The sequence below is a fragment of the Larimichthys crocea genome, chromosome IX, assembly GCF_000972845.2.
Source record: "Larimichthys crocea isolate SSNF chromosome IX, L_crocea_2.0, whole genome shotgun sequence".
In the NCBI taxonomy this organism is placed as follows: domain Eukaryota; kingdom Metazoa; phylum Chordata; class Actinopteri; family Sciaenidae; genus Larimichthys; species Larimichthys crocea.
In genome coordinates this window covers 2,614,522-2,639,670 of record NC_040019.1, presented here as the reverse complement: position 1 = coordinate 2,639,670, position 25,149 = coordinate 2,614,522, and the positions used below count along the sequence as shown (strand labels likewise).

General features: G+C 41.4%; 2 protein-coding genes and 2 non-coding genes across 4 annotated transcripts; all 4 read left to right on the top strand.

Moving 5' to 3' along the window:
• Positions 1-3,701: 3,701 nt before the first annotated feature.
• Positions 3,702-6,953, top strand: rpl37 (ribosomal protein L37). Its single transcript, XM_019278361.2, has 4 exons — positions 3,702-3,831; positions 4,438-4,573; positions 5,456-5,540; positions 6,843-6,953. The coding sequence occupies exons 1-4, from the start codon at positions 3,829-3,831 to the stop codon at positions 6,910-6,912; spliced, it is 294 nt and encodes a 97-aa protein (XP_019133906.1). The 5' UTR covers positions 3,702-3,828; the 3' UTR covers positions 6,913-6,953.
• Positions 4,283-4,362, top strand: LOC113746477 (small nucleolar RNA SNORD72). Its single transcript, XR_003462904.1, has one exon. It is a non-coding gene; the product is annotated as a small nucleolar RNA SNORD72 (small nucleolar RNA).
• Positions 6,160-6,237, top strand: LOC113746476 (small nucleolar RNA SNORD72). The gene has a single exon (XR_003462903.1). It is a non-coding gene; the product is annotated as a small nucleolar RNA SNORD72 (small nucleolar RNA).
• A 2,731-nt stretch (positions 6,954-9,684) lies between the features above and the next one.
• On the top strand, positions 9,685-23,557 carry pdcl (phosducin-like). Its single transcript, XM_027282223.1, has 14 exons — positions 9,685-9,970; positions 10,058-10,141; positions 12,948-13,064; positions 13,697-13,837; positions 13,933-14,076; positions 15,211-15,392; positions 16,026-16,109; positions 16,323-16,569; positions 17,291-17,577; positions 17,913-18,060; positions 18,487-18,824; positions 21,678-21,861; positions 21,949-22,130; positions 22,527-23,557. Exons 1-14 carry the CDS (start codon positions 9,964-9,966, stop codon positions 23,088-23,090), a joined length of 2,709 nt encoding a protein of 902 aa, XP_027138024.1. The 5' UTR covers positions 9,685-9,963; the 3' UTR covers positions 23,091-23,557.
• Positions 23,558-25,149: the final 1,592 nt, after the last annotated feature.

The window sequence follows — 25,149 nt, the reverse complement described above, 5'->3', positions numbered from 1 at the left end:
CCATAGGGGCTGCTGAGCCTGGTTACACTGCCTGCTTGCCCAGCTCCGGTTCTGGCACGACACTGTCTCCACTCCCCGTCAGTATTCGTCCACATCCCTGAGCCTGAAAACCTCCAAAACGCCTGTGCTACACTGACAACCCTAACACACTATTTTATGTTAGACAAGTTACATAGTGTTGCTTTACTGATGCCCACATTCTGTCAAACAGCTATATAATCAATAGCTCAGTTACAGAGCCTATTTAAAGTCTTTCAAACTATTTTGAGCTAAACCCTGACGCCGTGACAGCAGCATCTTTTCAGAGCCACACTCCTGACAGAAGTCTGTCTAGCTCTGGTGCTGATAACTGTATCAGTGCCATTGATTTCTGCCAGTGTCCGCTGCCAGTGACATCTGTTTGATCTTCAAAGTCCATCTGGTGCAGTCTCAGTGGCGTTAACACCTCTAAAAGCAGCAGAGTCGTGGGCGGATGTGACAAGAAATACCTGGTGAATCATCATGTGGACATAACAGACTCAAAACTTGAATTGTGGGAATATAAATGATGAAATTTGAATTCCTATGAGTGTATTTCTTTTCTTTTAGCCATCCATCATTTTATTTCTGCCACTTAGCCTCCGGGTTTGGGTCCAGAATGTAGAAGCAGCAGGCTGAGCAAAGTAGCTCAGACATCCTTCTCTCGAGCCCTGGCCTTCAGGACCTGAGGCAGTCCCAGGCCAGATTGGATATGTAGTCTCTCCAATATGTTCTGGGTCTGCCTGAGGGTTCCTCCCAGTTGGATGTACACATAATATCTCCAAAAGGAGGCGAAAAGGAAGCTCAGTATCTGTATTCTTTATATCACTACATGGGCTTGGAACATATCCATAATCTGCTAAGCATTGGGGCGATAAATGAGCTGTTAGGCCCTACTGATGCCCACTTGCTCACGCTGACTGTGTATTCAATTATTTTCAAGTACCATCAAGTACACTTCACGTATTATAAAAACCAATTACATGTTGACAACTGAGCTGTCACTATGACAACTAAGCAAATCGAAGACACGTCTAAAAGCCCCGGAAAGCAGATTAAGTTCGATGATAGTGTGGGACACAACGCCAAGCCACCTTCCAAGCTCCATTTCATACTCAAAGAACAAGACCAACATCCTTGAACCTATTCAGCTGAGGCAGCAACAGCATCATCATCAGGCCGTCTGTGTCTTTGTAATTAAAAGATGATTTCACATAATACGATTAATCTTAACCTGCCCTTCATTCAGGTTCTTCTACTATGTCTCAAGTGCCAGGAAACAGGCAGGAAATATCACTGCAGACCCGTCACAACCTGTTCCAACTTCTCCCCTGTGGTAGGTGCTAAAGAGCACCAATAAAACCAGGCACAAGGACAGCTTCTTTCCAGAGGAGTTAAATCAGTCATATAGTGCCAATAACCCTAAACACATCCACTTATCAATGAATAATAAAGTATATATTTACAGTTTGAAATACAGACTGTGCTTTAACACGTGTACGTCAATATCCATCACTCCTTTCTAGTGTGCAAGAAACTTTCTAAGATCTGCTGGTGAGGGGTAAGCACAGAGAGGGACTCAACAAACTCTGTCCTGGACTGCCCCCTAGACTCCATAGATGAAATGGGGGATAAACAACTCCTGTCACCTCCTGCATGAGACCTTAAACAGCTCCTTCAGCAACAGACTGCTACTCCCACCATGTGAAAAGATGTCCTACAGCAGGTCCTTCATTCCAGCAGCTGCATGACTTCATATTTCTAATTTATGAGTCATTTCTTATCAAAGTTGTGAATACGAGTGAATTTCCCTGCTGTAAGCATCATTAAAGTCCATCTTGTCATCTTAATATTTATGTACATGCACTCTTTGTATGAACACCTGACTTACATTAACTTCTTATGTTTTTGGTCTTTATTTAAATTCATATATGTATATGCACTTATACTTGCCCAGCTCCGGTTCTGGCACGACACCGTCAGTATTCGATCACATCCCTTGGCCTGAAAACCTCCAAAACACCTGTGGTACAAACACTAACACTCCCTCTGTGCTCTGAGTTGTATTGATTAGTTCCCCGTTTGGATTTAGCTATCTTAATTCAGTCAAAAATCACATTTATTAATACTGATTAAACCAGGTAGGACACTTTATATTAAAATGAAAGGCCAGCTTTCTTCTTCTTCTTCTTCTTCTTCTTCTTCTTCTTCTTCTTCTTCTCTTTGATGTTTAACAGCAGTCGACATCCTCATTGTTGTATATACTGCCCTCTTCTGGACTTTACTCCTTTCCTACTTCCTTTTTAAAAAAAATATTTTAATTAACTCAGTTAAAACAAGACCCTTCCTTGTTCTTCACATGTTGTTTCCATTGATTGATTATTTCTTTCCATATGAAACTCTTTCCTTCTGCTTTTGATCATTTTACTTTCTTTTCCACCTCTTCTTTCTTTGCTGCCTCCGTTTCCCTGTATTCCTAGGTGCACTGGTACCCACATGAACGTTATTTCCCTCCCCTGCTGTCTTAATCTGGCTGTCCTCAACAGTATTTCATATAATACTTCCTGATGTGTTTTCGCTGTTCTATTTTTAATGCTCAAGAGCATCTGTGTCTCTCTATCTCTATCACAGGTTCCACTGCTACTGTAATCATTTTATCAGTCATTGTAATTGTACAGTATGTTTGTGTTGATTTGTTCTGTACACGTGACATCTATTGCACGTCTGTCCGTCCTGGGAGAGGGATCCCTCCTCTGAGGACAGAGGGTGTCACTCCCTGTACAGATTGTAAAGCCCTCCGAGGCAAAATGGACTTTGTGACTTTGGGCTATACAAATAAAATCTGATTTGATTTGATTTGATTATATTTAGTAAGTAAGGCGAGTGTTTTCTCTCTTTAAACACGTGAAATGCGTGCATAGGCGGTGGAATCTAACTATGTCGACTGTTCTTGGTGCAAATCTCCAACCTTGCCCTCTGATCGCTATATTTGGGATTCCTCAACTCTACACAAAAGGATATTATAGCTTTCACATTCTTGCTTGCAAGACGTTTATTATTGTTGAATTGGAAGTCTGCTGGCTTAAGGACATTGAGAGGATGTACAGCCAAATCCTTCCATAAATGGCAACCCTTTATTTGCTATTTCACTAATTTAGAGGTACCACCTGATTGAATCTGAATCGTATATTTTCCCAGATAGCAAAAATCTTTTGGCTTCGCTTTGGCACAAATCTGGCTTGTCATTTTGGCAAGGTTATGGGTGGATTTCTAGGCCATAAATGGCCCAAAGCCAGAATCATACCAAAAGGGAGCCAAAATTCACCCAAAACAGATTGTGGACTTCTATATAGCCATAAATGTCCCTGAAGAGCCCCAAATCAGCTGTTCCCGCTCGCACCCAAACATGCCTTAGCTCAGATATATATTACTGGCGCCTCCTTATCTATTATGGATAACCCTAATCATACCACAGTTAAGCCAAAAGGCTTTCTTAATGCCAAAAAATGCCAAATGTATTTTGTATTTTGTAATACAGCCAAAATATTTGCTATCTGGGTTATATAGCATAAATAATCAGTAATGCGGGTGGGAGGTGTTCTTTTGTTTTTTGTTACACATGCATATATGTGAATAAAAAACAATAATTATATACCTGTAATTGCAAATATTTTATCTTATTTGAAAAAAAAAACAACGTGGAGAGAGGAGTGGGTCACATTTCTGTGTGACACAGGAAGCGGCACGGATGTGATTTGATGGAGCGCACGCTCCCCTTCCGGTCTCTTTCCCCTTAGCCGCCGGACGAAAATGGTGAGCAGCGACTCCGACACTCAGAAATCCTCAAACATCTTCGCTGCGCGCCCTCCATCCGAAACAAAACGTCGGTGTTTCGACGTCGGATAAACTCTGTCACCGCTTGTGTGAAGTATTTTCGAGCTGACGCTTCATTTTGATGTAGTTTAAACGGTTTTTTGTGACTGTGCCGCTCTTTAGCATCGAGGGCTCGGTGTGTACAGAACATGGGGGCTCGGGTTGCCTTGGAAACGACTTAAACGGTTTTTAGACATGTCTGAATATCTTCGGTTTAATCCGACAGGTGAACACGAGTGAGTTAAAGCCAGTGTTTGTCTTTTAAATGTAACTTTAGCGAAGCTATCGTAGCGTTTAGCACTTCATGTGTGCTTCCTTCAGCGTGCAAACACAGTGTACACTCCTTTATACAATGACCTATATTAGAAGATTTACCCTCAACATCCAACAAGTCTTGTCAATGATGTCCTCAAACACAAATGTCTGAACAAATGACTTCCTGTGATTCATCCTTCTGTGCTGAGACAAGACGAGCCGGAAGCTTTCATGAAGTTTGTCTCCTTACCTGATGTCTGATGTTGTCTCTGTTGTCTCTCTCTCACACAGACGAAGGGAACTTCATCTTTCGGTAAGCGCCGGAACAAGACGCACACCCTGTGCCGTCGTTGCGGCTCCAAGGCCTACCACCTGCAGAAGTCCTCCTGTGGCAAGTGTGGCTACCCCGAGAAGCGCAAGAGAAAGTGTAAGTCACCTCACCGAGTGACCTGATGATGAAGACTCGGATCCGTCCGTGTGTTTAAAACGGTGTATGTCAGAGAAACCCGTCGTCTTTGAGTGTTGTGATTGTCGTAGTGTTGTGACGTGGTGCCGTAGTTGTGCTACTTGCGTTTGCCCAGTAGACATCTACATTAATGCATCGTGACACGATTTAAAAATCGGTACAAATGCGTGACGACTCGCACCGGTTGTCAGGAAAAAATGATTCGCGATTCTTCGCGAATGCGAGAGAAGTAGGATATGTTCTTTTTCTTGCGTTGTCTTTAAAAAAAGTCACTGGTTCGTGATTCATTTGTTCAAAAGTTAGACGTCAAGTCACGTGACTTTACGTCACTACGTAGGTACGGAGCAGAGAACGAGGGAAGACGTGGCGACGGTAGAAAACAGAGGATGTACCGAGCAGTTTGAAAGGAGGAGAAATGGACAGACAACCAAATATATTGCAAGAGACTGCAACATAACGGCAACATGCAGCAGCGGATCAGCCGCCAAAGTAACGTTACGCCACCTCGAGAGTGAAAACTGCACATCACACCAGTTAACAGCAGTTTACTCTGAGATTGTTTCTAAAGAAAGGAGATATCTGTCATGTATTCTGTTGTTTAAGATGTAAGTTGCACTTTTTTATAAGAGAACACAAACTGTTTGAGAGTTTCGGTAAAAGAAACCTAAAAAAATTTTTTCCTACAAATAAATTTTTTATTTGGTCATAATCTGTCTGTAGCTCATTTTGATTTAAATAAAAATAAATCGTATTATAAACCGTATTGAGTTGTGTATCGTTACATCCCTAGTTGTGAGTGGCCGGGCTGTCTTTTGATTCATACAGATGTTTTGTTTTTTGCAGACAACTGGAGCGCTAAGGCCAAGAGGAGGAACACCACTGGAACCGGCCGTCTGAGACACCTGAAGGTCGTCTACCGCAGGTTCAGGTAAGATCTCACAAATGCCGTAGTGTCGTAGACGCAGCTGTGTGTCGATGTCTTGGCATCAGTAATACTAACTGAAGTGTCGTCTCAGACTTCAGATTTAAATGTGCAGTCAAGAGAGAGACCGTAGTTAGACGTGAAACATCAAGTAAACTTGATTTAATGATTTTAATTTATCAACCTGCACTGCGTTGCGTTGTTGACTCTCACCCGGCGGGAATGTACACAAAGATTCCTGCATGTTACTTTTTACCGCCTACAGGAAGCTTAATATTAGCATGTTTTAGAGTGTAAATTATATTGATCGTAATGGTCGCAGTGAGAAGTGTTTATAAAAAATGCCAGATCGCGTTGCAAATGATCATCAGCGTCGCTGCTGTTGACATGAAATCATGAAAATCTCAGTTTGAGGGGCGGAGATTGTGGCGCGTCCACAAACATCGGTGTCAACAGTTTGAAAAATATTTACAGAAACCTCAAGATGAACGTCGTGACTGAGCGCGCAGACACCACGAAGCTTTGAACGGGTCCACAGTCCGACCGGGCCTCGATTTTAGATCAAATTTTGCTTCCACAGATGAAAAAGACCCGTCTGCGGTCCTTTTTAAAGACTTGTCAATGCTGCTTACCGATGATGGTGAAAAAAAATGTCTGAACAAATGAATTCATTGTGATATCAGTATTTTCTCTGAGGTAAGCGTCACTGCAGGTCAGGGACTTTGAAAGTGAACACTTGGGAGCGCCCGTGAGTTCCCGTTAAATCCTTATTAATCGGTTTTATCAGCATATTGTCGTCTTGGCAGTCACACTGTGTTTTTTGGTCTCATTGTGTAAGAGTGATGTAAATAATTTGTTTTGGCAGCAGTCTGTTCATCAGTTCCAGGATCCTGGTATTGTTTGCTGCTAAAGTGGGACTAGAGTGTAACTGAGCCATCATTTAATGTTTTTAAAGTCATGCTTCCCCCGATAAGACCGGTGGAAAAAATCTGCTGCGCCTTTTCTTACTGATAATAGATGAAAAATCTCCCAAATGTGTCAACCTTGGATGACTGCAGTGAAAAACGCATTAGCGTCATGGTTTTTCTAGTTCATCCTTCTCTCTAAACAAAGACGTAAAAGTAACTTTATCCACTTATCAAAGTTTGGTTATATGCCCGCTGGCAGCAGCAGGCGGTAAACAGCGTGGTATGAAGTGAAGCTTTTACCTTTTCTAACTTGTTGAGTCAAAATACCAAACAAATGTCGTCATATCAACACGCCACGTCTGCATCAGCCTCACCTTGTCATTATGTTTTTCTCCTGCAGGAATGGTTTCAGGGAAGGCACCACCCCCAAACCCAGACGCGCTGCAGTGGCCGCCTCCAGCTCATCCTAAAAGACACATTTTTGGTTAAATAAATGTGATGTTAAACAGAAGCTTCAGTCTTGTCTCTTTTGATATTTAAGCCTTCATGTCCATGACCAGCGATGGTTAAGATAGACTTTATTCCCCAGAAATAAACTGTTTTCAGAAACATGAACTACTGTTTAATGTTGGTTTTTGTAGGCTCAGGTCAGTGGGAGCTATCTCTGCTGCACAAATGGCAACAAAACTGGTAAATAGATTAAAATGTGCCAACATCATTTCAGATACACCCCTGATGCTGTGAAACAGACATATTCTTGTAGTCACACAGTTTAGAAATCCTAACGCTCTCAAAAAACAAGTTCTTGTGGAGGTAAAAGTGCCAAATTAGAGGCGGTGTGTAATCTAGTTTTCAGGTTACACTAGATCAAGAAAGTGGATCTGATTACATGGATCTAGAATCAGAAATTTTCACATAATGAATTTGTTTTGGTGCATAACAAACATTAAAAATATAAGGAAGAAATGAACAATATAAATATGTACATGTGTTATTTAAATGAATGAGGATGTTAAAAGGTAAAGAGTGGGCTTTGAGGTCAGCACCAATAAAATTAGAGCACAAGTCAACTGTTTACATGGTAGAATTGTGACTTTACATACATAATGTCCATTATAACTCGCCATGTATCACAGATAAACCTCAATACAAGCGCTCCTAATGAGCAGAGCATTTATACTGATCTGTAATCTGCCACTGGGAAAATACATTTTTAATAGTATGTCCTTTAGTCAAGTATAGCTGAGTTAAAAACTATTCCATGCACCTCTTTCACACCCTGGAGGATCATCCAAATACTATTGTATCAGCATCAACACACAGAGGGCTGTCCTGCAGCTGCAGAAAGAGGTGGGGTGAGTCTGAATCTGGGGTCTCTAAGCTGCATAGGAGGCCGTGCAGATACTCCAAAGGGGCCCAGAACTCCTGGCAGCGGGCCTGTGTCTACTCAGTCTAAGTGCAGCTGGAAGATGAGTTTTTAATGCCAGAAGAAGAGACTCCAAAACATCTTTAACAACAAAACAAGTCTAAATATTTACCGTGACAACTGGGAGGCGGTCCCTTTACGAATGATTCAAAGGTTTGAATTTAATGGCTACAGCTGGAAAATGTCTGAGAAGACCTACCACCGTGGAGAAAAAACCAGACGGCAACTGTACTCTCCAATGTTCCGCGAGACTTCTTCTATACAAAAAGTTTATTTTCCTCACATATCCTGATCTTAAGCAGGAAACGGACCCCTGACGTGCATCATGGAAGAGTTTGTGTCTCTTTCCAGTCAAACATTTGCATCTTTGTGGGTGATGTTTGGCTCAGTTGGTGGAGCATCCGCCCCATGTGTGAGGGCTCTCTCTATCAAAAATGAAGATAATTTAAAAACAAGTTTGAAATATTTGCATGTTCTGTGAGAGTCTAGTTCCAAATAACAGTAAACAGTAATGCCTTTGTTACTGGGAAAAAAAAAGGGAGCTGGATTTTCTCCCGAAACCTGCCTGTACACACCGATACAGGAGATGTGTTATCTGTTCAGGCTAAGCCAAGCCAGCCGCACGCACAGAGGGTAAAGCTTGGCATCGATCACAGATAAGCCTGCAGTGGTATTTCTCAACATATAACGTGTTATTGCCATTTCTCTTCAGCTCTAAGTCTGCTACCTCACTGCTCGCTTTGAATGCTTCTCCACGTTTTCTCGCACTTGGTGGTTGAAAGTCACTTCCCCCGCTCTAAAGACAAATACAAACACTGGGACAAAATCAAAGACAAAGAAAGGAAGAAATGATTTAATGCGTGAGATTTGCCAAAGGCCCAAATAATTAAGAATTTGTTGTAGATAGAGTTTTTTTTTAACTCAGCAACATATTTTATTTTTCAAAGGAGTCTGCGTACTTTCTCCAAAAGGCAAACCTATAGCCATTGATTAACACTGTCTTCTTTCAGAAATTGAGTGTAAATGCAATTCCTCTTGTCGGCCACTTGAGGCTGGCTCCAGAAGTGAGTCAGTCTCCATAAGTCCCTATGTTCAAATGTGAAATAAACATGTTTACAGCCTGGTACAAAAAACAGTTTTGGTCTCTGTAGCTAATTTCCCTGTTCATGACAACTGTACTGAGGGTGAATTTATATACAACTCACCTGTTCACATTATATTAAGGCTGAAAGTTATGCAGGATTAAGAGCGTGGTTTATAGAGTCTATGGGTAAGACAAAGAGTCTCACCATTACCGGTACAGCAATGTCACAACAAACCGACACAGTTTAATGTAATGAATTTAATGCCGAATTCATTAGAAGGCATGAATGATTAAGAATCAATAAAGTTTCTCCTTACAAATCTCAAAAAAGATTTTTTAAGAGTGCCTAAACATGTACTTTAAATTTGAAAAGAGAGTTTCATGTGTACTTATAAGACATATTCTGGGTCCTTCGGTGTTCTTGGCTGCATCCAAACTTGTGTCAACACTTGTGATGTTGCCAGGTGTAAACAGAGCCAGGTGAGACTGAATCAGCAAAATGAAATTCAGCTATCATTAATTTTTATAGTATCTACACCTGGGCTTTCCCTGCTATGACATGTCCAAATGTCTTAACCTGTGTAGTATTTTATATTAATAATCTCTGTTTGTTTTTAACCTGTCCTTGCGTAATGGATGAGAGAGATAAAAGCATGCAGCTGCAGGGATGAGTTCAGGTAGAGGAAGAAAACGAGAGAGAGAGAGAGAGAGAGAGAGAGAGAGAGAGAGAGAGAGAGTGCACGAGCAGCAGGGGGCGATAGAAAAGACAGAGCACGCACTTGGCACGAGTCTCTCCGTCCCACTTTCCGTGTGACGGCAGGTAAAGGCGCAGTGCGACGGGGCTGCAGCACTCAGACACAGGAGTTTAACCTGTTGGACTGCTGCTGTATCACTCTCTGTATGCTGTCAGCAGCTGGATCTCTGTGAACCACCCCCCAAAGTCTGGATTGTTCCACTCCTCTCACAGTTTTATTTGTTGGGATTAATATTTCCTGAACCGAAGCTGCTGTAATGAGATGTAAGTACACGTGTGTGTGTGTGTCTCTCTCTTTCTGTGTGTGGCTTCTTTCTGTCCCTGAACATTCATGGATTTATTTTCTTGAAGCCTCTGTTCTAGGATCAGTTTGGGCTGTCCTCCTGCTCTTGCGGGAGCCTGCGTGCCTTGGTGATGAGGTTACCTCCAGTACAGGTATGTGAAGAGGTGGGCGGGCGGGGGTCACTGGATTTAAAGTGTTAGAGTGTTATAGCTGCATTTGTAACATGAACATGGCAGGTTTAAGCTGCCTGGTGATTCTGTTATTCCCTGATAACAAAGACAAGTCCCAGCAGGCCTGCTGCTGGTGAGACACTGCAACCTGATTTTATGAATTAAGAGTCATATTGGCACCTTATTCAGTCTGGGAGACCAAATTGTGCATCTTCCCAGCCTGTTTGCTAGATTTTTTTTAACTTAAATTAAAGCAAAACACTGCAGGATCATTTAATTTATTCAATAAGATTCCCAAAAAGACTCAGCACTGACAAATTCATGAAATTGGATAAGTAGTACATGTTTCCAGCAGACTTTTCCTGCCTGACTTGTAAGCCACCCCCCTCCTCTTAAAGAAGAACACCCACCCTTCCTCACCCTATATTTACACAATGTGCCACATACTCTGGCTAACAATATCAGTGAACAAAAAAGTCTCACCACCTTCTTCTTTTATGCGCTGCCAAATCTTCCCTGAATGACATGCTGCATCATTGTTATAAGGTTTTAAGGCCCGCACAGGAAGAGGACAGGAATTTTTATGACAAACTGAGTCACACGAGGAAAAACTTTCTCCATAAACCGCCAACTAAGTGACAGTGATTCACTTGCAAAACCGACCTTAAAGTGTTGTGACGCATGTAAGGTGCCTTGTGGGAGAGGTGAACTCTTTCTGACTCCTTCAGATCAGATTAGCGTCCGTGTAGATTACATAGCAGTCGAGCAGATGAGGGTGCTGATGGGAAGCAGGGAAAGCATTTTTTTTAATATTTACATGCAGTGAAGTGTACCAGCTTGTTATCAGAGGAATTTTCCCTCTAGGTGGATGTTTTATAGTTTATTACACAGCTGCTCATGCAACCTGCATTTTTGTAACGCTCCACCCTGGACTATCCTTTTAATATTGTAAACTTGTAATTATCTGCACATAAACATTAGGATGGATGAATGATACAAACAGATGATACATTTCTCACCCTGAAAGTAGCATGTGTGAACTTTGCTTGTTGGATCTGGTTAGTGTTTCTGTCTGTGGTTGACTTGATAATCCAAGTGTTTTTTTTTTCCTCGTATGATTTATAAATATGCTATAGATAAGAAATAAAGTCATAATTATACACCTATTTCAATATTTGTTACATCTGTGTGGTCATAAATGTCAGTTTTAGATAAAGAGTTTATTCTTAAAGGTCCAGTGTGTCAAATTTGGATGTTGCTAGTTACTAGTTACTGTGGTCCCTCGTTTATCGAGGGGGATATGTTCTAAAAATAACCCACAATAAACAAAAGTTTTACAATTATTATACATATTTTAAGACCGTAAAACCCCTAACCACACACTTTTATACACCTTTTTACACGCATTTTGTACAGTACTCCCTTAGTTAATCAGGACGCAGAACACATGTGCGGTTCTCCCTTAGCCAATTTAGGATGCAGAACACATGTGCGTTCATACTGTACAGTACGCTGTAAAAAAAAGCATGAAAAATTACACAAAAAAAATCTGCGAAACAGCGAGTCGGCGAAAAGTGAACCGCGTTATAGTGAGGGACGACTGTACCTTTAAAATGAGCTTACATCTACATCTACAGATGCCGCAGGAGTCCGTCCACGGTAGTCCAAAATGAACAAACTTTTGATTGGACTTTGTGTTTCTCGTGTGTTTTATGGTCACCGTAGTTTTCTCTATTCATTCAAGGAAGTAGAGGGCGAAGCTAGGGGATTGCAATCAGCAGCTACACCACTAGATGCCTCTAAATCCCACACACTTGTCCACATGACTGGAAACGGTATAACAGCTTGCCAGACTCTGTCTGAAAGTGACCTAATGCAGCTACCAGCACCTCTAAAGATCACTAACTAACACATAATGTTAGTTAACTAGTGTTAGACGGTGACTGTTTTGTGTTTAAAGTGTAAAAACAATGATTAGCTGCTTTATTGCGGGCACCAAGAAATACACTTATAGTTTTTTGGTATGCATTTAATAAATGAGGCATAATGTGTTAATTAGTGAGCTTAAAATTCCTGGTAGGGTGATTTTGTAAGAAATGTACAGAGAGAGGCTAAGAGTTGCCTCTGTTTCCAGTCATTGTGCTAAGCTAAACTAACTGGCTTCGTAACCTTTAACAGACTAATATGGGTGGTTTCAGTCATCTCTGCCTAGAAAGAGATAAATAAGTGGATTTACTTTTGCTGTAAAACAAGTGCAGAAAAATGTGGCAACACTATATTTTACAGGTCCATACTTTGATAAGAATTTTGTAATTATGAAGCAGTTCAACTGGAAAAAACTACCAGATAATTAGTAGTTACTAACCTTGACCCTTTAGTGAGTGTAAAATTTGTACCAAATGGCTGTTCTGTCTGGGATATTAATCAATTAATTAATAAACAATGACTCATTTTGATACCCTTCCGTTTAAACAAAAACAGGACATGCAGTGTCGGCAAGAGTCTTTGTCATGAAAACTGGGTCATGAAGGGTCAGTCTGGGAATTCATGTCCGGCTAAAAGACATGCGGTATAGAAATACTGAGGTGCTGATCCAATTTTGTGCCGTGACAGATGTTTTTGTAATGGAACTCAATCACTGAGCAGGAAGCAGGGCCAAGTCAAATATTGACACGACCCCGCTTCCTGCACGGATCTCTTTTCCAGTTTTTATACAGTTTTTACCTGCTCTAGTTCACATAAGTACCATTCACAGTCTTTGATGTGACCTCTTCTCCTTCTTCCGCAGTGAACCCATGCTGCTATTTGCCCTGTCAGCACTGGGGTGTGTGTGTGAGATACGGCGAAGACAAATATGAGTGTGATTGCACTCGTACCGGATACTTCGGAGAAAACTGCACCATCCGTGAGTCCAGTTATCACCACGAGACCGGCTCTCATATCCTCCCTTATTATTGTACCTCAAAGGAATTTCAAGTATTCTGTTATTCTTTTGTAGATTAGATGAAAAATGATTTAATGTTAGGCGGATGAAAAGGAAAAAGAAGGAGCTTCATCTTGTTGTTGTTAAATCAGGAAATAGAGCAACATAGCTCCTGGCTCACAGCGTTAAGACTTCTAGTGCAGACCCAAATATTTGGAAGAATTCAAAGATCAGCCAGAGCAGAGACCAGCTGGACCACAGAGGCCTGAACCATCTACTAACTCTGCTGGTCTGCTTCTCATTAACAAGGGAACCTTCATGTACTGTAGTCCTTAATCAGATGTGATGCTTTTGCTTTACAGTTATGCAGTTACATCACACTTATCAGGGAGAGTAACAATAAGTCATTGTGGGAAGAGAAGGACGGGAAAGAGACAAACAGTTGATATGCAGGAAAAGGGGAAATGGGATTGTGTAAGGCGATTTTGCTTACTTAGTGTCCCGTTGCACTTTGAGGAAAAAAACTTTTTTCTCCTGAGTGAATTTCCATTATGATGTCTCTCCGACTTCCAGTAAGGATTTCTTTTTTTTTTACATGTGTCCTCCCACCACAGCGGAGTTTTGGACCAGAGTGCGTCAGTTCTTGAAGCCCAGCCCAGATGTGGTGCATTACATTCTCACTCATTTCCGCTGGCTCTGGGACATTGTCAACTACACCTACCTACGAGACGTTCTCATGCGACTGGTTCTAACAGGTCCAGAGTCAACGGGTTCCTTCCAAAGTAATTCAGTCAGAGCTTTTGCACATTGAATGTACCTATTAACCTTTTTATTGTTCTTTTATGAACAGCTAGATCCACCTTAATACCCAGCCCTCCAACCTACAACTCAAAATATAGCTACCTCAGCTGGGAGTCCTACTATAATCTGAGCTACTACACTCGGATTCTGCCCCCAGTGCCAAAGGACTGTCCTACTCCCCTGGGGGTCAAAGGTTAGTCAATGCTGCATTAATCAATATTTTTATACTACCAATGAATGAAATTAATGGGTGTCACTTGTAGAGATGAAGTACCCAACTCTTCTGCTACACTTATCTTTAAGGAGCCTTTTAGCTCATTGTTTTGGTTCTCTTGCCAGAAACTTTACTGTTTTGGCTCACTCTCACCAGTCTCATTAATCCTGTTGTTAGTAACAGCAAACAGCTGTTTTCAGCGCTCACATATATAAAAAGACAAAGTCACTTGTTAGCTGGTGAACGTTTACGAGCCAGATTTTTCCATCAGAAGGGGGCAGAGAGCCAAACAAAGCTAAAAGGTGGACAGAAACTCCTAAAAATGTATCGCACTGCATTGCACAAAAAGTCAGTTAATACAGGTTTAAATTCAGACCATAGTGGCTGAAATGCATTCATAGCACTGAATATTAAACAGTGTCAGCTAAAAAAGGTTGGTATCCAATTACTAGTCAGATATGTCATGTTTACCTTTTCTTTGATAAGATACTCGCTGATTTAAGATTAGGGATTACGGTTAGGGTTATTTATGCAAAGATTCTTGTATGGCAGCTTGTGTTTAAACATGTAATAACTTTGGAATCAGAATGTGTTGACATGTGTTTAGATATCTCTACTGAAGCCCAAACATTGTATTGACAGTTGTAGTATGCCAAATATGCTCAAATAGTAATACCACTGTGATTGCAACATGTTTGTATATTATTAGTTTAACTTGGTAAATTCTAAGATAAGACGTAGACAGCAGTGGAGTCAGTACAGTATTTTTATCTTAAATGTTATGAAGGAGAAATAGCCAAAGTAAAGCATAAGTAGCATCAGTACAAGTACCATAAGAATATACTTCATTACAGTACTTGAGTAAAGTTACATGGGAAATGTGTGACAGCATCAGTAGTAGATCTTTTCCTCAGTGTTGTTTCAGTTGAAGCTACATTTTTCACCAGTGACATACATGCAGTTTATTGACCTTGGATGGTTCAGAGGTGCAGTGCGATGCATAAACTGTATCAGTACTGTTTTCACAGATGCACTGCGTCGGTGTTATGACTAGAGGCGTGGTGTATCTGTATGTGTGCTGTGTTTCATGCTGTGTTTTTTCCTTCTGTTCAGGCAAAGCTGGGCTGCCTGACCCTGAGCTGCTGGTTGAGAGGCTCCTAAAGAGAAGAACGTTTAGACCCGACCCCCAGGGCACCAACCTCATGTTCGCCTTCTTTGCCCAGCACTTCACCCACCAGTTCTTCAAGACCTACAACCGCATGGGACTTGGCTACACTAAGGCTATAGCGCACGGGGTTAGTGCATTTGTATAAAAGTGCATTTTAGTATAAAAATCTAACATTAAAACAAGAAATGAAAATTGATAATCAGATCAAATTACAATGAGACGCATAACTGCATGTCATCTACTTAGCAATAGAAGAGGACATCATGGTTTTGTATCACTTGACTGAAGGGAAGCATGCAAAGTAAAAACAACAGTGGGCTGAGAATAGACCTCTGGGGAACACCAAAAAATAATGGACTTGGAGAGAAACATGAATCTGAGGGTTAATGTTAAGAGGGTTGAGAATAATATAGGCAGCACATTAATCAATTCAAGGTCTGTGTTGCATGGCCCACTAAAAACAGAATAAGAGAATTTAATTAGTCTATAAGGTTGTGTTTTATTTTGGTTTATTGCAGTGATTATTTAGCATATCAATATTTTTTTCTGGACTTTAAGTTGTCAGAATGTTAGCCAAGTAGGAAAAGCCTCCCTAAACTTTCAGCTTTGTAGCTGAATAACAATCAAGTTTACATTTCACATTATATCAAGTACAATCGCAGCCGGTTGCTTCAGTTTGTGTATTTGTGTATCATGCATCATTATTAAATTGCTTTGCACCAACTCAATCTTTGTGTCTTGTCCTGTGACACATATATAGGTGGATGCAGGGCACGTTTATGGAGACAACCTGGAACGTCAACTCCAGCTCAGGCTTCACAAAGAAGGCAAACTCAAGTATCAGGTGAAGGCATCAGAACCGGGAATAGAAAAAAACGTGCACAGACATGTTGAGTGAGATTAGAACAAATTCAATTCTTGTCTGAGGAATGAGTGAGATCATTTTGTTTGTCAGCCAGATGTGTTGCTCACTAACTGTCAATAGTGTCACCATTTTGGAAAGGCACATTTGAATTGCCTTGTAATGTATAATCATTAATTACTGTTTTCCCATCAGTTAATTGATGGCGAGATGTACCCTCCCTCTATAGCTGATGCACCCATTAGGATGAACTACCCACCTGGGATCCCTCCTGAGAAACAGTGGGCTATCGGCCAGGAGGTGTTTGGCCTCCTTCCCGGTTTGGGAATGTATGCCACACTGTGGCTGAGGGAGCATAACCGAGTGTGTGACATCCTGAAGGCAGAGCATCCCACCTGGGATGATGATCAGCTTTTCCAGACGTCACGCCTCATCATCATTGGTGAGCAGGACGCAGTTTTCAAAGTCACTATTCTTGATAAAGAGTTTCGTGAGAAAACTGATACCGCTCTTTTTATTAGTTTGCCATATCAGACCACAGCCAGCTAGCCTGACTTTCTCCAAAGGTAACAAAAAAAAAAACCTACCAGATCACATCTCATCCTGTTGAGGACAAAAATAACATTTGTCATCGATAGGGAGATTATGTGGGGAGCTACTTTCTTGACCAGGTGCAGGAACTTTCCAGATTATCTGCTGGTAGAAATCTCTACCCCTGGCCAAGAAATATTCCAGGAAGAAAACCCCATAAAAGAACAAATTGGTGTTTTCACTCTTGGGTTATCGTACAGAAACAAACAAGGTATACTATATTAGTTAAAGTGAAGTTTTGAGGTGCTGGTAAGTGTATTTTGTTATCTTTGGACAGAGCCAGGCTAGCTGTCTGCATACTTTTTCTTTTTTTTTTCAGATAAGCTAAGCTATCCGGCCAGCCTTAACTAACTGACACATATCATTACTTTAATGCATGCCCAGGGCTGGTGTACTTTTTTTTTCTTAATAGCAGTATATGTCAGCACATCTCTCTTTAATCACGCAAATGATCGTTTTATTCGAGTCAACATGAGTATGAACCTGCTTTTTTTCATGACTCAGTATCAATTAGCTGCTTTAAATTTCATCAATGTGCTCTCCCTCTTTGTGTCTCTGCATGTTTCTCTCAGGCGAAACAATAAAGATAGTGATAGAGGAGTACGTGCAGCACCTCAGTGGATACCTGCTGAAGCTGAAATTTGATCCCACCCTGCTGTTTAATTCCAACTTCCAGTACGGGAACCGTATCGCTTTAGAGTTCAGCCAGCTCTATCACTGGCACCCTTTGATGCCGGACAGCTTTATTATCAACGGAGATGAGATATCATACACGCAGTTCCTATTCAACACTTCGGTTCTGACATACTACGGCATTGATAAGGTGGTGGATGCTTTCGCTCGGCAAACTGCTGGCCAGGTAAATATTGAGGAAATCCACTAACGCTTAGTCATAACTGAGGGGAAGAACCTGCAGTATTACACACAGATAGTTTATATACTGAACAGAAACATCTTTTTTTATTGTTTTTGGATTCCCCCGCCTGCCACAGAGAGAAATGAATGTTTGTTAATTGCAGTCTTAACACGGATAATTACATTTACTCCCCTACATGTAGGTACACGTATACAACCCAACAGCCTCCACACAAATCAGAGCATATCTACATGAGGGAAATTCAGGGAAATACATGCCCATGTTTCCCTGAAGTCATTTCATTTCCAGTAATTTGTGGTTTTTCCTTTGTGCTACAGATTGGCGGTGGTCATAACATCAATCCAGTGGTGACCAAAGTGGCCGTGGGGACCATAAAGGAGTCCCGCCAACTCCGCATGCAGCCCTTTAATGAGTACAGGAAACGCTTTAACCTGAAGCCGTACACGTCATTCAGCGAATTCACCGGTAAGAGAATCAGCTGTGTGTACTGAACACGCAACGGGTAGAGCAACTTGCAAAGCATGTGATTGACAGCTTTAACAAGTCCACGAGAACAGCTGAACTTAAATTCTTGGAATAAATGGCATCTGCTCAACGGCACTTTCTACGAACTGTTCTCACAACTTGGATAGTTTGGTGTATTTTAGCTCCATGTTGGTTTGCAGCATGTAGTTCCCTTTAAATTTTCATCACACAAACACAAAGCACAGCTGAGGCTAATGGGATTACCATTACCTTTTCAGGTATTTAGTCATCAGTTGATGGCACTAGATGAAAAGTATGGCATCACCAAAGGCATAAGGATTTTTTTTTACCAAATGTCATGGCAATCCATCCAATTATCATTGGCTTATTTCACTAAAATACTAATCTTGTGGTTACCATTTGCAGATAACGAGGAAATAGCCCGCGAGCTCGAAGAGTTCTACGGTGACATCGACTCTGTTGAATTTTATCCCGGTTTGATGTTGGAGAAAACCAGACCGGGCACCATATTTGGAGAGAGCATGGTGGAGATGGGCGCCCCCTTCTCCCTTAAAGGCCTGTTGGGAAACCCTATATGTTCTCCTGAATACTGGAAGCCGAGCACCTTTGGAGGTAAAGTCGGCTTTGACATAGTGAACTCGGCTACGCTAAAGAAGCTGGTCTGTCTGAACACCAAGACGTGTCCTTACGTGGCGTTTAGAGTACCAACTGAGGAGCAGTCCCAAAGAGAGAACGATGAGCTATGACTCCTCAAAGACATCAGGGGGTTTTAAGAGATCCCTACGTGAAGACAGAAGAAGCTGCTGCTAAAGAAACAAGCAAATGTTTGCGTGGAGAACATACGGTGCTTGAAACAGCACTGAAGAAACACACAGGACTCACAGCTCAGTGTGAAAACTCTTCATTCATTTGTCCAATCTCTGTCTGAGCAGCGAGGATATAAATATCTCATTTCTGTTTAATGCTTTGTGCCTGAAGACTGAAACACTACTAAAAAAAACACACTGTCCAGTAATAAAATATAGTAATAATAGATTCATTTTAAAACGAGGTGATTGCAATGCAATATAACTATTAACTGAAATAAATAAATAAAATAATACCTCCTACTACTAACACCTGGAGGAGGAGTGGTGCTCGGCGAAGAGATGGCGCTTCCTCAGTTTGTGCTTTGTTCATCATGGGATGGGTGGGATGGAGGGTCAGGGGTGGAGATTTGGGGTCGGGCTGTGGGTGTTGGGGGTGGGCGGAGGGTGTTTGCTTGTTTTTATGTGAAGCACTTTGTGTTACTTTTTATTTTTTTGTATGAAAAGTGCTATACAAATAAAGTTTGATTGATTGATTGTGTGGTAGTAGGAGTAGTAAAAGTAGTAGTGCTAGTAGTAGTAATAGTATTAGTGGTGGTGGTAGATAGATAGATAGATAGATAGATAGATAGATAGATAGATAGATAGATAGATAGATAGATAGATAGATAGACTTAGACACTGAATGAAAGTCACAGCATTTAGCAGAGGTGGTGTCACAGCATTTAGCAGAGGTGGTGTGAGTTCCTGAGTCTGTCTGTGGGAAAATAGTAGTAGTAATAGTTATTATGGGAATTATTAAACCCTTGAATACGGAAGCCTGGATTCAAAGTATCAAAGTTTAAGTTGAATTTATTATTCTTGTACAAGAAGGAGCGTTTAACAGTGCAACACACAAAAGGGGTTACGGAGAAAAGGCTCCTCGAGGAGCTCTAACATTTTTTAAAGAATGGGCTGTCTCAGACACCTCCCCACCTGATACAGATAATATCATAACATCCTTTTATGGTTTTCTGCTCAGTAATGAGCATTATGATTCATATCATATCCAAATGGTACTCCCCTAGCCTGTCTCTCCTAACCTGGTACTACTGATTTATAATTATCTCTCCCTGCCAGCCTCAGTAAATCACAGGCCAAATTAGGGGAGTGCATGAGACACACACTATCTATATGAAGTAAAACACCTGAATCCCAGTATAATCCTAATTTTTATAACAATAGTAGTAGTAATATAATATTTCACAATAAAAGTATAAAGCATATTTTTTTTACTTACACTGCCCTCTAGTTGTGAAGCTGGGAGCTGCATGATGTCACTTCCAGCATCTTCCCACATTTCCTACGTCAGAGGGAGGAACCACGTATCGTGTTGCCTTTAGGTACACTCAGTAAAGTCCAGACGCACAGAGGAAAGTGTAGCATACACTACAGAATTAGAAAAAAGTAGAAAAGGCAAAAAACAATTAACAGACAGAAATATCTATAACCTACACAATAAACACGAAAAACAATCAACCTTCAAAAACAGACAAGTACCGAGGATAAAAAGCGGCCATAGTGTAAGAAATAGCACAAAGAAAGTGACCGTGATACAAATAATATTATTATTGCAAGAGTAGTGACCATAATATAAATAATATTACAAAAGTAAGTGGCTATGATATAAATAAGACTGCAAGGTATAAATGAAATAAAATAGAAAATATTACTATAACGCATATTATACTTGATCAGCATTTTTTAAGTAGCTGATGTGATATTGGTTGAGTTATTTGGTAGCAACTAAAAAAAAGGGGGCAAATGTGCGTATTTTGGGGGAGTATTTGTCTTTACAAAGTTATAAATAAACAAAAAAATCAACAACTCATCGGTGAATGACTGTTTGAGTGCGAATTCCATATTTACGATATTCAGCGACACCTGAACGCACCACACTGTGGCAGGGCGGTCGGAGCTAGCAGCAGATTAGCAGGAGCTGGTTGTATCTCTCTGCCGTCAGCTGATCATATAACAAAGGTGAGGCCGTTTGTAAGTGATTTAAGGGGTATTTGTTTGTGTTTACAGCTGTAGTTGACGTTGGAGTCGATGTAAATGTAACCTTCACTCTTCACTCGGTGGGTAATGTTTACATGGCTGTCACAGGAAGTTAGCACAATGCTAGTCCGGCCCGTGTCCTACTTAATAAATAAGATAATTGGATAATAAAGATAAGTGGATTGTCTTTAACGTCTCTCCTGTGTTATTTAGACAAATAACAACAACACCAGAGTATAACTGTCCTATCTGCAGGGATACTTTAGGTAATATTTTAGCATTAGGTGTTGGATTAAGGCCTTCTTCGCTCCTACTGTTTACATAAAGACAGATATTGTTTTGTTTGTCACCTAGTTTTAACTAAATCAGACAAAAGAGTCTTTTCCATCTGGCTGGCTCAGCTCAAACACGGTTCACTGCATCTTTAAGAGCCTCTCAGCCCAGATTTTGTACACTGACACACTTTAATCTATAAGCTATGTATAGTGTGGATGTCCTATTTTATAGATATGACAGCTTGGATGGGTGGGAAGTCTGGATTATTATTATGCCCCATTGATTTATAAGCTGTGCAGGAGAAAACAAGAGGCTTTAAAGATGAAGCCAGTGGCTGTATTGTCAATGCAAATTATATGCAAATCACCCAACAAAATATTTTTGGTTGTTAGTGTTAAGTTCGTGTTGTTGTTGCCGGTGCACAGATTTTCACAGGAGTGACGGAGCTGTATCTGTGCCCTAATCGCCCACAGGTGAGCTGTAGTCATGACGACTTTGGATGACAAGATCCTGGGAGAGAAGCTGCAGTACTACTACAGCAGCAGCGAGGACGAAGGCAGCGACAACGAGGACGAGGACGGGGAGAACAAGACCATCCGGGGTGCGAACACAGAAGAGCCGGACATAGACTACAGCGCAGACGGGAGTGCTGTCAACACAGGTGATACAAGCACATACGCTACTATGCATCGATTTTGTATCAAAAGATCTGCGCTGATCATGCTTCACGTGATTGTTCCTTTCTCAGGACCAAAGGGAGTCATCAATGACTGGAGGAAGTACAAGCAGCTGGAGGTGGAGCAGAAACAGGAGCAGAAGAGGGAGATGGAAAGGCTGATTAAGAAGCTGTCGATGACGTGCCGCTCCGACCTCGACCTGGAAAAAGACAAGGAGAAAGAGAAAGAGCTGCAGGACAAAATAAAAGGCAAAGTGAGTAGGCTGGGGGGCAAAATGCACACGGTACACATGAAGGTGAAACTCTTGACGTCTTGTAACTGTGCCACGGTGACTAATAAAACGCGCTGTGGGAAAAAGGCTAAAAACAGGCAAGAGATCTAATTATGGATTAGTAAACCTGATGACACACTTATAGGAGAGGTTATGTATCAGACTGTTTCTGAGCTGGGACCAGTAACTTCCTCCAATCTCTGCTGGTAGCCTGGCAACTGGTTACAGGCCAGAAAATGGTTCTGAATATAACTGGCAAACAGCTGATTGATATGTTTTTACACTTGAAACAAACAATATATAACGTGTTAAGTAGTGAGCTTTAAATGTCATGTTGTCTTGTACATACCTTTAACCAGCTGTGGTTGTTCTTCTCAGATGACCATGCAAGAGTACAACATGCTTCAGGAAGAAGAGGACGACGAGGACTTCCTCCAGCATTACCGCATGCAGCGCATCGAAGAGATGCGGCGCCAGCTCTGCCGCGGCAAGCGCTTCGCACAGGTCTACGAGCTCAACAGCGGCGAGGACTTCCTGGAGGCTTTGGACAAGGAGGACAAAAGCACGCTGGTCATGATCCACATCTACGAGACGGACGTCCCGGGCTGCGAGGCCATGAGCGGCAGCCTGCTCTGTCTGGCTCAGGAATACCCGCTGGTCAAGTTCTGTAGCGTACGCAGCTCGGCCATCAGCACCAGCGCACTGTTCAGAGACAGCGCTCTCCCTGCTCTGCTCGTTTACAAAGGAGGGGACCTGATCGGCAACTTCGTGCGGCTCACAGATCAGCTCGGGGAAGACTTCTTCGCTGTGGACGTGGAGGCTCTGCTGCAGGAGTACGGCCTGCTGCCCGACAAGCCCCCCCTCGTCCCGAAGACGGTCCGCAACGGAGCCATCATACAGAACACTGTGAGCGATGAGGACTCTGACCTTGATATAGACTAGAGCCATAATATCTAACATGCTTGAAAAAACATGCGTACACACTCTGCATGGACTATAGATCATTTTTATGTATGTGGACCCCCGTAGTGATGACGGACTGAGCCAGGATGGTACTACTCACACAGAATCATGCAACCAGCATTGAAACCAAAAGTAGATGCACACAAAACATCAGTGAGTTTCATCATCATTCCAGTTAGATTTAATAAGTAGCCATTATGAATATGGAGTTATTGTACACGGTGAGAACGATGCAGGTGTCGGGTTAAATGTTTTTTTTGATTGTCACTATTTATTGTGTTAAAACACTTTTTCCCCTGTTTTTTTGTTTCATGTGAATTTTCCTTCTCTGTGTTTCACTCTGTAGAAATCTTCAACCCAGACCGACCTTTAGTTAATTTTATAACTTTTATATGTGCTGTACCATTTCAAATAGTGGGGGAAAATAAACAAATGTTTGGACTCACTGCTGCCTGTTGTACTTTTATTACATTAAGTTATCCAAGGTAACATTTTAAAGCTGCTCTGCTCCATATTTTTATACCAACAGTGTCTCGATTGACTCAGAGTAATGTTCCTTTGAAGATAGTTAAGATAAAAGTGACATATATTCAGTAAGTTGACCAAGGTACTGATTGAGGCTTGCTCAACTGTTATTGGACCATGGAGCAAAAAGGGGTGGGACTTAAGAATAATCACCTTTAAGCTCATTGTTTTGGTTTTCCACAAACGTTGCTCTCATCAGCCTCGTTTCCAGCTGAGTTTTCAGCAAATAACTAATGAGCACCAAACAGCAGACACGGTTATTGACAAGCTGGTGGACATAGTGGAGCATTTAGCAGCTAAAGAGCCGCACACTTCCCTCACGAGTTGGTGGAGACCAAAACTTATGTGCGAACACATGTTACTGTAACATTTGTCTTGTCCATTTTTCATTCAGTTGGTCAACGTTAACACAACAGCATTCTAGTATTCGGAGATTAAACGCATCGGGCTGCACCGTTTGTTCCATTTGTAGTCATTCGTTGCACACACAGTTCAGCTAAAACAAATACTAGTATTTTACATTATGAACCTCCATTGCAGCAGACTTTTTGACTTACTGAAATTAATGTTATTAATTGCAGAAGTAAAATCATCCTTGTTATTAGTTCCACTTGTCATTTTCCTGCTGGAACGAGTAAAAATGTTTGCCTTCGAGCTCTATACCAATGAAATGAGTAGTCTTAATTAATTAAAAAAAGTAAAAAGTAGCAGTTTTATACAACACCTTGAGTTTATTATTTTAAAGTATCTGATCTTTGGATGTTTATACGAGTTATCCTATCTTAATAACACGTGGTTCGTGAAACAAATCCTATACAGTTAAAAAACTAATTGTCTACATAACCACAATGGAAGTAATAATTAGATGAGTCACCATGTTTAACCTGCTATAAAAGATCTTTTTCAGGGCAGCCGTTTAGTCATGAAATAGTATGATAAACACAAAATGGCTGCTGTGAAAAAGGTCAATACAGCTTCCCCTTGTGACGATGCACCAGCATCAACAGGATCAGAAAGTTCCCCAGAGGTGATTCGTCCAACACAGATTGCGGAGAGGTCAACTCACCCAATCCTGTCCGCTCAATAATAATCGCTGTGAACAGGACGAGGCAGGGCCGGAGCTGATCTCTCTGTAACCGTGTCGAAAACTCACTACTCGATTATTTTTTAACTACACAGTAGAGTTTGCACTTATCCCCACACTGGCCTTTACGTTGTATGGAAAACTGAGCGACATGGACACGTGGCTCAGCTTCAGTGGATGTCGAAGCTTGTTGGAACCTACATATAGCTTGTCAACAACAGAGTGAGGCAGGGAAACAGCAGCAGCAGCAGGAGGGTTGTTTCTTCATGGAGGGGAGCAGCTGAGCCGTGTCCACAAAATACATGTTCCAGCAGCAGATGAGTCTCCGCACTGATGCCTGCCGGGAAGGAAGAAATACAGATCACATCATGCACATCCAGCAGCTTTAATTATGTATTATGTATTCTATTATGTAAGTGCTCGTTTGTG

Coding starts and splice junctions, on each gene's coding strand:
- rpl37 (XM_019278361.2), top strand. Junction 4,574..5,455: donor CGAGAAGCGCAAGAGAAAGT/GTAAGTCACCTC, acceptor TGTTTTTTGCAG/ACAACTGGAGCGCTAAGGCC. Junction 5,541..6,842: donor GTCGTCTACCGCAGGTTCAG/GTAAGATCTCAC, acceptor TTTCTCCTGCAG/GAATGGTTTCAGGGAAGGCA.
- pdcl (XM_027282223.1), top strand. Junction 13,838..13,932: donor CATGCGACTGGTTCTAACAG/GTCCAGAGTCAA, acceptor TTTTATGAACAG/CTAGATCCACCTTAATACCC. Junction 15,393..16,025: donor CTAAGGCTATAGCGCACGGG/GTTAGTGCATTT, acceptor ACACATATATAG/GTGGATGCAGGGCACGTTTA.